This window comes from Suncus etruscus, chromosome 5, assembly GCF_024139225.1.
Source record: "Suncus etruscus isolate mSunEtr1 chromosome 5, mSunEtr1.pri.cur, whole genome shotgun sequence".
Taxonomy (NCBI): domain Eukaryota; kingdom Metazoa; phylum Chordata; class Mammalia; order Eulipotyphla; family Soricidae; genus Suncus; species Suncus etruscus.
In genome coordinates, this window is record NC_064852.1 from 106,869,124 (window position 1) to 106,880,948 (window position 11,825).

Consider the following 11,825-nt stretch of genomic DNA (forward strand, 5'->3'; position numbering starts at 1 on the left):
GCCTACGCTGTGGTTTGGTTGATGGGAAAAATCTGAGACTACTAAAAGTCATCAATGAAATGTTTCCTTGTGAGCTCCTAATTCATCCTGGACAAGGGAAACACACATTCCAAAGCTGTCAACTACACAATTAAGTTCCCTAACATGACAATTAGTAATTTCTTCCTGTGACCCCCCCAAAAGGCTGTATCTAACTAAACCACTGAACTGTTCAATCTCTATGACTGAGTTTCTATCAGAGAATACTGCTGAGGTAAGCATGCGACATGACATTTCATTTAGTTAGTTATTATTTAGTGCTTATTATGTTCCTGGTAATGAGCTAATCATGCTCCTACACACAATCACTTTACTCTTTACAATGAATCAATTAACTACGAAGAGGAAGCTTGCAGGTTAAGTACTTTGCACGGGATCAAACAACCAGAAAGAAAGAGAGTAGAAAAATTAAGTCCAGAGCATGTAAATCAAAAGCCCATCTTCTAAGCCACTGTACTCTACCGCTCTGAACAGAAAGAAAAGGCACCACCGGGGAAAGAATGGCAATTTGAACAGTGTGGCAAATGAACAGGTATGTCTGATGCAGTAAGATTCTGCACATGTATCAATATGCTAGAATGGCACTCCAAACTACAGAGAAGAGAAGTAATTTTTCAAAGTACTAAGCTCATGTGTGGGTCATCATTTAAATTTCCATTATAATCGCTACTAATCAAGAATTTTTCCATCTAGGCCAGCCTACATTGGGAGTGGGGTTCATCTGCATGGGTCTGTTAGGGCATTTGCTTCATGGTGCATATACCATCTTTTAAGTCTCACTCTGTAGGCCAGAGCTAAAGGCAAGCATTATTATAGATCAAAGACAGTGAAGTGGGTAATGAGGTTTGGTATATAAAATACTTGGTATAAATGCAGGGGAAATTCTTTTCTTCAACATAGACTGCTTTGAAATGCCTCATTTGAAACAGAATTCTTAGTAAACCAGTAGCTGCCGGAGAATAATTTCTCTCCACCAAATGGACCACTGGTAGCTTCTGCTAGATGTCTTTCACAGGCGCAGAGCTGTGTGCACTGAGTTATTTTTAATATATGCTCCACGGGGTGACTGTGAAAACGCGCTGCTGAGCATGAAAAGCACCACGGCGCAACAAGGAACAGAGAGCCGTGTACGATCGGCTACACTCAGGAGTAAGGGCTAATTTCTTAAGCTTCTACATAAGCTGAAAACAAAACCTTTCCAATATCCAAGAAGAAAGTTTTCCTCTCCTTGGGCTTCAAACATGTGCACATCTTTAGACTGGGAAGTCCCTGAGTGACAGGAGGCAAAGGAAAAGAGATCAGAAGTCTGACATTCAAAACAATCCTCACATTTCCCTTATCACTTTGCAAATCATGCCTGGCTCTTTTTTGCTCAACGGCTTTTCAAGTCTGGTCTAAAGTGCAGTCTTTTTTCCTCTTCCCAGACAGAGCAGGTAATGGTTTCCATGCTCAGAGGCCCAGTAGGAGTCTTGAATTCCAAAGGTCGGTATGAGTGGTAGAGAACAGATGATGTCACAGATAGGTTGAGGAAAACCCCCATCTCTTCCCTCTCTCCCTCTCTTTCTACCTTGCTCTCTTCTCTTCTCCACTCTTTCCCCCTTGCTTTCATGTCCTTTCATTCACATTTTTCTTTTATTCCCTTCTAACAAGCAGACTGATGTGTGCCCGGTACTCTGGTCTATGTGCTGAAGTACAATTCCCACAATATTTTTATTATTGTCACTTCCTTGTGTCAGCTTCAAGTGTCCTCCCTCCTTAGCTATCATTACTATTGTCCACTCCCTGGGATTAAACTCAGCACCTTACACCTCCTGGCCCTCCCTGTTCACACAGCAGGAAGAGTCTGGTAGGTGCCAAATAACCCGGTGTTACTTCCCTCGGGTGCACAGTCACCTCTTAAATCAGATCATCTCTGAAACTTGCACTTCCGAACACCATCCACAGAGGTTCCACCTGGTGTCAAACCTACAATAGGAGGGAAATCACCTGACTAACAGAGGCTTTCCTGAGGAAGGAGCACAAGTGTAATTCAGGAATACTGTTGGTGGGTCAAGGAATGGCCACTCACACATGAGAGGTTTACTATCCTTCAATTCAGCTAGAAACAGAGTTCTAGAGAGTCATCTTGAAATGGACTCTGGTATTTCCTTGTTTCAAGCCCTGTACACTCAGAATAAAATCCAACTTGGAGGGAGGCCCACACTTTTCCCCCTCCTCAGTCCTCTTTATTCCCTTTCAGTGAGCAGGGCTTATGTTTCAGTCTGCCCCTAAGCTCGCTGGTGCCATCCTGAGGGGTCTGCCCTCGGTAGTAAAACTGAAGTCCCTTCAAAGGGCAACCAGGGTCCCAGCATGCCCTGATATGCAACTCAGAGCTTCATGCTATACTGCAGGGGTCTTCAAACTTTTTAAAGTGGGGACCGGATTATGGTCCCTTAGAGAGCTGGAGGGCCGAACTATATGAGCTACTATTTCCTACTCACACTGCACATATCTTATATAAATAAAATAAACCATTTATAAATAAACAGATCACACACCAGGATTTCAATGGGAACTGTGGGCCTGCTTTTGGCTAATGAGATGGTCAATGTCCGGTTCCATATTTGTCACTGCCAGCCGTAACAAGTGATGCAAGTGGGCATCAGTTTATCTTGATCTGGTTGGAGATTTCAGATTCATTATTGAAAAAGTCTGTTCATAGGCATAAGTGCTACCAAAGATGGTTACCATTTTGAGTGCATGGTTCCTGATATTTGGATATACACTGAGTGTACATGCTGGCAGGTATCTTGGCAACCAAACAGCGCTCACTGCTGGCGGGCCGGATCAGACTCCTCTGCGGGCCGCAAGTGGCCCGAGGGCTGTAGTTTGAAGACCCCTGCTATACTGTCTGGGACATTTCTAGGTCAAACCTTTCTTTAACTAGTGAATAGTTTCTTCTCTGTGCTACATATTACTTGGGGGTTGGGGGGGATCACATTTGGTGGTGCTCTTGGGTATTCAGAAGTCACTCCTGAAAGTGCTCAGAAGACCAAATGTTCTGGGATCAAAAAAAGTTCTGGGATCAAACCAGAATTGGCCACATGTTATAAGTTGCCCTCTGTAGCATTTCTCTGGATCCCTCAAATATTTTTTTCTTGAGAGCAATACCCTAGTGGTCCTTTACTAACTTTTAATTAGTAAATAAAGGGTTAGATGAGGAACTTCTATGCAATGAGCCTTTCCCACCCAGGTTTATGTATAAGACAATCTTTGTTTTGGGTGAAACCGAGTTGTAAACAAACAGATACAAAGAAACCAGGGTTGATCTTTGCTTTGGGTAAAATAAGGTGTAACTTAACAGCCCAGCACCTCTGGGTTTGAGCAACACCACAATACTTGACTGTTCTGTCCATTACCTAAATATCACCAGAGTGACTCTGAGGTTCCCTGAGCACTGCTTGGAAGCATCTTATAAATGCAAAAGAGAGGCAAAAAACAGAGCCGGAGAGATGGCATGGAGGTAAGGTGTTTGCTTCCCATGCAGAAGGTCGGTGGTTCAAATCCTGGCATCCCATATGGTCACCTGAGCCTGCCAGGAGCTATTTCTGAGTGTAGACCCAGGAGTCTCCTCTGAGCACTGCTGGGTGTGACCTCCTCCCCCAAAAAAGAGGCAAAAAACATAGTTTTGTGCTTTGAAATGAGAAAGATTTCAGCTGCTATCACAAGCTTAAAAAAATGAAAGAAATATAAAGTCAAATCATATGAGTGATCTCTAGAAAGTTCTGGAAAAGTCATGGGGCCAGATGATCTCCAAGAGTATTCAGAAAAGAATGTGTCCAGGAAACACCCTTAATTTTACTTCAATGTCTGCATTAGATATTTGATTTTAAAAATTGATAATAAATGTATAGTTTCATTTTCTATGGCTTCTGGTCATTTGTTACAACTGCAATAAAAATAACACAGCATAAAAATGGAAAAAAGAAATTATTAGGACAAATGATTGCACCTTCTCATCAGCAGAGGACAGCATATCTACTTATCTCATACAGCTGTTTATAAGGCTCAAAAGCTTTACTAGAATCTAAGCCTTAGGATTTGCTCACTGAAGTCTTCTCTTTTTGGCAAGTGACTTAATTAGTTTGTGCCTCAGTGTTCTCATCTGTGTAACAGACACACTACCAGTTCTGGATGATTGTAATCCAATTTGTTAGTCATGAACCTGGTAAAATGTGTTATAAAGTGTTAGTCATTAATAAATCATAAAAAGCTCACAGAAATATCAGGCAAATAAAGAAGTATTGAAAAATAAGTATGCAGAAAGAATCTAGCTCTCAAGAAGATGGGCACTAAATGCAGGTTCTGACAACAGTTCAGACATTTATGGGGAACTGGAGCTACCCAGACTCATGGGAACAGCGTCCTACACATACTCCTTTATATAAATAACATTTAAGAAATTCTATTGCTTTTTAAATTAGCGCTTGCTTAGGTTATATTATTTATACAACTCACTTCATGATAATGAAGTGGCTGTGCTTACTTCTATGGTTCAGGATCAGTATGTCTTTATATCTTAGCCATGTTTCTCAACCAGCTTAGCAAAATTCAATACATAAAATGCAAGAAAAGAGTCAGGAAGATGCCTTAAAGCATAGAATGCACACTTCACTGGTGTAAGCGACAGATTTAATCCCCACACCACAAGGTACCCCAAGATATTAGAACAACATAGAGCTGGAGACATGGCACAAAAGTGCACATGATTTGCATGTGTGAGGCCCAGGTTTGAGCTCTGTCACAGCCCCCAAAACATCTAGAAGTATCCCTCCAGCCACAAGCTGAGAAAGTCACTGAGAACTACCAGGTATAGTTCTCTCTCCCCCACAAAATGTTAGAGGACACCAAGACAAACTAGTAAAGAGATGATCCCTGACGAGGGGGCAATATCAGCTTCATTTTATTAGAACAGTGAAAGAATCACCATAAATGTTGGCTACGTGCTATTTAAATATTTGTTCTGAGTCTTCTTCCATAATGCAGCCAAGTGAAGCAAGAATTATTTTCCCCTTTCCCCGTTTTTCTCAGAAGAAGCCACAGAGGTATAGGGAGATTAGGGTAAAACTGGCAGAGTGGACTCAGGCAAGTACATACACTTGCTCTCAAGACTTTACTTCCCTGGATGTTTAATCCACTGGTAGAGATAGAAATGTCCACTAGAGGGCGCTTGTCACATCATGGGCTGAAGGTTGGCAGTAGTTGAAATGCTCCATTGCCGCTCTTAAAACACAAAGCAACAGCAGAAAGCTTACAAAGTCAGGGTCATTGTTATACCTCTTCAAATACATCTCTCTTATGCCCAGATACAGCACACAAACACCTTGCTTCTGGAATCAAGACTGCAGTTTCAAAATATGAGCACGTAGGTATGTGATTTAAAAAAATCTCTGATGGGTCAGATAAATTCCTTCAACTGGGAATCTCTCTGCCAGATCCAACAACAAAAGGCTGAATGGGTTCTGCTTGAATGAGAGTAGATGACCCATGGCTCCACTCTGAGTGGCCAACAAATGCTCCCCTTGGAACAAGAGGCACTATGGGGGGAGATGGGCTTAGAGTGGTGTGCATGGGTCCGGGACCACTTCTAGTGATACGAGGCCCTCTGGGGTTCAGTGCTGAGGATGCTGGGTGTGGAGGGGAAAGTATTAACCAAGTGGGGCCTTCTAGACTAGATACCCAGTGGGACTCAGAACAAAAATACTATTTTATTTTACTTTTTAAAAAATTTGCTTGAGGGCCTGGAGAGATAGCACAACGGCATTTGCCTTGTAAGCAGCCGATCCAGGACCAAAGGTGGATGGTTCAAATCCCGGTGTCCCATATGGTCCCCCGTGCCTGCCAGGAGCTACTTCTGAGCAGACAGCCAGGAGTAACCCCTGAGCACCACCGGGTGTGGCCCAAAAACAAAAAAACAAAAAACAAAAAAACAAAACAAAACAAAAAAATTTGCTTGAAGCAAAATACATTTTATTAAAAGAAATTTACTTAGAGAAATAAAATGTGAGGGAAGAGGAAGAGAGAGAAAGATATCTGTTCAAGAGAGAACACTGGCTACTCCAGAAGACAGAAAAAAAAAAAAAAAAAAGAAGAATCACCATTTTCAGGAAGGTATCTGCTGATATCTGTTCTCTCTAAAGACATTTGAAACTTCAGGCTGGGGTAGAGGGAGACTACAAACACTGAGTGCAAATGGTTTACATTCAAGAAGCCCCCAGATCTTCCTCAGAGAACCAATCTGCATTTTCTAACTATGCAGTATAGGGATCTCACCTGAAACTGGTGAGATAGTACAATAGGTAGAATGCTTGCTTCTCACACACCAACCCTGGGCTCAGTCCCCAATAGAGAGCACATAGTCTCACCTGAGTACTGCCAGGAATGATTTCTGAGTGCAGAACCAAGAATAAATACTTTGCATAGCCAGGAATTGGCTCCAAGCCAAAACTGAACAAACAACAATAACAACAACAAAAGAATGTCATATAGGAGAGGTGTTTTTTTTGTTTTGTTTTACTAACCTCATTTTCCCACCTGCTGCATCAATAAAGCTACACAACTGCTAGATATTTTTGTTGTTGTTTTTTTTTTCCTCGTCAAAAACTGAACACAGGACTATGTATATAAAGTAGATCTCTACTGAAGCAATATCTCTGAACCTGTATACATGTTCATTTTGTTTTGGGACCACACCTGGTTGTATTCAGAGCTTGCTCCTGGCTCTTTCTAAAGATTATTCATGATAGTAACCATGGGGCCATATGGGGTGCCAGGGATGAAACCGAATCCAGGTTAACCACAGGCAAGGTAAATACCCTACCTGTTGTATTATCTCTCTGGTCTATATAAGTGTTTTCAACTATAAAGCTTCATTTCTTCCTCTTGGGAGGGGCGGGGGAGAGGAAGATGTATTAAAAATCTGAGATGGAAAGGATTTGCTTATGTCTCACATATATCTTCCAGTATATCCTGGTGCCCAGCATACTACAGTCCAAACTGCACTGGTCCCAAATTCAACCTGCCCCTTGGCACACAAACCAACACACACTTGAGTCAAGAAAACTTTTTTCTGTTTGCTTATGTTAATCATAAAGCCAAAGCAAATAGCCTTCCACTTCCAGAATCCAACCTAGCAATTAAGTATGAAGACATCACAAATCCTCTAGAAAATGGGGTGGAGGGAGGAAAACCCTCTGTTCCTACCACAGAGTTGCATCAGCTGCCACACTTAACCAAGTTGGCTTTCCAACTTTGAACTTTCTCAGATTCAAATAGCAGCAACAGTGGGGGTGAGGGGACAGGAAATTGATTTTGGCCTCAAATCAACTAGCAGTTTACAAGGTTGGGTGGAAACCTTTTTTGATGTCTATGGGGCTCTTTTATTTATTTCCACTTATGAGAGAGTACCCTACCCTAAGTAAAAGACCCAGACACTCAGTCTAGTCTGTTCATTCAGGGTGAGGGGCTGAATAAATAAATGAATAAATAAATATAACAATTGCATACTAGCATTGTACAAGGAACATGAGCTCAGGGAAGAGGGGTAGCAATGGAGAGATAAATGCATTGTGGTTGAAGGAAAGGAAAGCATACTCCCTTATTTTGTTTGTTTTTTAGTTTTTCTTTGGTGCTACTCCTGGCAGTACAAGAGTTACTCCTGGCTCTGTGTTCAGGGATCATTCCTGGCAGTGCGTGGAGGACCATATGAAATTGAACTCTCTTGTAAGACAAATGCCTTGCCAGCTGTGCTATCACTCTGGCCCCTAGCTTTACCCACTTTTGACTTAAGCCCCTCAAAAATCTGCCTCATCAGGAAACTCCCAAAGGCGGATTCCCTGGGCGAGTTACTATTTAAAGTTGGGGCCTCAATTCTCAAAGGCATAGTTTCTTTCTTTTTTTTCTTTTTTTTTTTTTTTTTTTTTTTTTTTTTGTAGTTTTTGCAGTGCTCAGGGGTTACTCCTGGCTCCATGCTCAGAAATTGCTCCTGGCAGGCACAGGGGACCATATGGGACGCCGGGATTCGAACCCATGACCTTCTGGATGAAAGGCAAACCCCTTACCTCCATACTATCTCTCCGGCCCCTCAAAGGCATAGTTTCTAAGACACCTATCTCACACGCGGTGGGTATGTGTCTATTTACAATTGCTAGTGGCTTTCACACTCCTTGGGAGAAATTTTCCTGGAAAAGGAGGTTAGAAAAACCACTTCCAGTCCCTCCACCCAGATTGACAGGCCTACACCTGGCAGCATACTTGAACCTTCGCACAAAACTGCAGCCACATACTTGCAGCCACATACTCCCAACAGTCTTGCCATAAGTCTGGCAGATTCCCCGTGCGCGCCCCCCAACACCCCCACTGGAAAGGAGAGAAGGATCTTGAAGAGCTAGTGCATCATCTCTCTCTGATCCCTTTAGGATTCAACCCTTCTAAGCGCTGCCATGCGGGGGAAGTGGGGCGAGGGGGTGTCAGATGGGAGAGAAAACGGTGCCAAAGCAGAAAAGTCTCCCTGCGTGGCTAAGATTGGGCGAGTGGGCTCAGACAGGCACAGCAGAGCAGGGCGAGCAGCTCTGGAGCTGCTTCCAGATAGCACTTCCCAGCCCAGCCAGGACCCCGAGGTTTTGCAAAATAAAGATGGCAGCTGAGTGCCATGGACACCTCGACCCTGCAACTTGGCCTAGCCTTAAGTCCCTGCCGGAATGCCTCCCGGGTGGAGAGGAGGCGGGAGGAGTGCGCCCAGTGGGTAAAAGTTGTCCAAACTCCCTGCCCACATGCCACACCCCACACCCCAGAGGAGCGCACCCCTGGGTGGGACGGCACGTGGGTGCGAGCGCCGGCGAAGGGTGCTGGGGCCTTAACCCCTTACCTTCCAGCAGCACTTCCTTGCCCGCGCGCTTCAGCGCCTGCACCGCCTCGTCGTGGGTGGCGTCGCGCAGGTCGGCCCCGTTCACGGACAGGATGGCGTCGCCCACATACAGGGCCTGGGTCTGGTCGGCCGCCAGCCCCTTGAAGATCTTGCTGATAAGGATGGGCATCTTGTTCTCCTTGCCCCCCTTGATGCTGATGCCCAGGCCGCCCAGCTCCTGCTTGAGCACCTTCACGCCCCGCTTCTGGTTGGAGATGGACTCGGGCACCTGCTCGGCCAGGTCGGCGAAGGCGCTGCGGACCCCGGCGGCGGGCGAGTCGGGGGGCTGCCCCGGGCCGCCGCCGCCTCCACCTCCAGCTCCTCTGCCCAGCGAGCCGTTGGTGGCCGTCGTGGCGATGCCGTTGTACGCCGCGGCAGCCTCGTCGCAGCTGAGAAGCAGGGCGTCGTCGCTCAAGTTCACCAGAACTTTGTGCCAGCGATCGCGCACCAAAACTTCCAGCAGCCCGCTCCGCTGCGCGCGGCCGCCTCCTGCCCCGCCGGCCCCGGTCGTAGCCACTGCCGCTAGCGCCATCTTTCCGGCATTCTTACCCGGCCCAGGGCTGGCCGAAGGGGTGGGCGAAGTGGGCGACGGGGTGCCGGGGCGCGCGCGAGGGGTCTGGGTAGCACCGGGGAGCGCGCGCCGTGGCGGGGACGCCGCGCGCGCGCGGGACTGCGCTCCTAGGTCTCGGCAGACGCGCTCCGGGTGGCCGCCGCGGGATCCGGGGTGGGGAGGAGCCGCCTAAAAAGAGGGAGACACCAACACGGGGGAGGGTTGGGGTGGGAATCTAGCCAAGCAGAAAAGGCTGAGCGCGCGCTGGAGGCGGTTCGCCGGCGGGGAAGGGCGGGACCGGCCTCCACCGGGCGGCCGCTCACCTGTTCCAGCCGCTGCAGGCTCGGCGTGTGACCGCGACCGCCGCACGCCACGCCGGCACAGACCTTCCCGCCTCCTTCCAGCTCGGGGCGCAGTGCCTTCGCCTTCGCCTTCGCCCCACCCCGACCCTGCCCTCCTGCACCCCCACCCAACCCTAACCCCCCGCGGGCGTCCGCACCGCACCTTGCCAGGCTCTGCGGTCCGGCCTCCTGTGCTCCCAGCCACTCTTTCCTTCCTACCTGGCCTCTCTCCGCTCAGCGCCACCCCACGCCGACCTGTCCCTCGTCTTACTAAAGCGGTGGACGTTAGAAATCCGAGTCTCCTTGAATCCAAGGCTTCTCTTGCAGTTCTTACCTGTGTGCTCTCCGCAGGGGCTCCTGGCACAGAGGCCCCCCGGATTCTTGGACAGACCGCAGCTACGCCTGTCCCAGGAACCTTGCTGGCGCTCTAAACTTCCTCCTACTTCTTGCCTGTGTCCGAAGGTGTCCCCGCTGGCTGTGCTTTTTTTTTTTTAAGCAGGTCACTGCTTGCTCCAGCCCTCAGGGAAAAAGGTTCTTCGGGCTCCACACACTTTATATGACTTGTTCTTCTAATGACACTGCCCTCCTCTTGCCCCCCCCCCCCATGCCCCAATGCCAAATGCTTCCCAGGGTTTGAAATTGTGTTCGTTTGCTTTGGTTTTGGGGCCACAGCCGGCTGCGCTCAGGGGTTATTCCTGGATCTGCTCAGAAATCGCTCCTGTCAGGCTCAAGGATGGGATGCTGGGGATTGAACAGGTCCATCTCCTGTTGTCCACGTGCAGGGCAAATGCCCTACCACTGTTCTCTCTCTCTCTCTCTCTCTCTCTCTCTCTCTCTCTCTCTCTCTCTCTCTCTCTCTCTCTCTCTCTCTCTCTCTCTCTCTCTCTCTCTCTCTCTCTCTCTCTCTCTCTCTCTCTCTCTCTCTCTCTCTCTCCAACCCCAATAATGTAATCCACCATTTAAGAACTCAATGGCCATGGATGAAAGCTTAAAAGTGCCTCTAGTTGTTAATGATTTAGAGCACACACACTCTCATACACTCTTGCTTTTCTTTCTCCCAAGACTTGAGTTTACAATGATGGTCACTTTTCTGGCCAAATACCAACTTTTGGAATGCGACTAGCACGTCACTATTAATCTCCTGGGTCCTGCTCCTTGACAAAGTAGGTCTCTGGGACCCTTCTGAATATTTCCAAATAAAACACTATTCTTTCCCAGGGATAACTCCTTCTCAAGAGAACCCCAAATTATCGAAGAATCAGGAATCTTATGAATCAGAAATTTTTCATTCCCAGAAATGGAACTCTTCTAGAATACCTGGACTTTTTAACTGGTAGAAAACTCAAGCCTATAAAAATAAATAAACCTGGGGCCAGAGAGATAGCATGGAGGTAAGGCGTTTGCCTTGCATGCAGAAGGTCAGTGGTTCGAATCCTGACATCCCATATAATTTCCCGAGTCTGCTAGGAGCGATTTCTGAGCATAGAGCCAGAAATAACCCCTGAGCGCTGCCAGGTGTGACCCAAAAAACCAAATAAATAAATAAATAGACCTGGAGCTGGAGGGATAACACTGCTGTAGGGCATTTGCCTTGCCTGCAGTGATCTGGGACGGACCCGGGTTCTATCCCCGGCATCCTATATGGTCCCCCAAGTCTGCCAGGAGCGATTTCTGAGCGCAGAACCAGAACCTTGAGCGCTGCTGGGTGTGGCCCCAAAACCAAAATAAATAAATAAATAAACTATAAATTCCTATAGGATGACTGGTGGCCCAGAGAGGGTCACAAAAGGAAATAAACAAACTTGGGGAACAGGGTCTAGGGAGTTTGCCTTATACACAGCCAATCTGGGTTCTATCCCTGGCACTTAATCTGGTCCCCCAGAGCCTACCAGGAGTAATTTCTGAGGACGAAACCAGGAGTAACCCCTGAGCGCTGGCAGGTATGGCCCCA

General features: G+C 46.9%; 1 protein-coding gene across 1 annotated transcript in view; it reads right to left on the bottom strand.

Moving 5' to 3' along the window:
• The window catches only part of SNTB1 (syntrophin beta 1), a 332,866-nt gene extending 323,257 nt beyond the window's left edge, over positions 1–9,609 (bottom strand). Inside the window, exon 1 of the mRNA XM_049773430.1 lies at positions 8,945–9,609. Within this exon, the coding sequence (XP_049629387.1) occupies positions 8,945–9,515 (571 nt within the window). The 5' untranslated portion in view covers positions 9,516–9,609. The remainder of the gene's footprint in view (positions 1–8,944) is intronic.
• Positions 9,610–11,825: the final 2,216 nt, after the last annotated feature.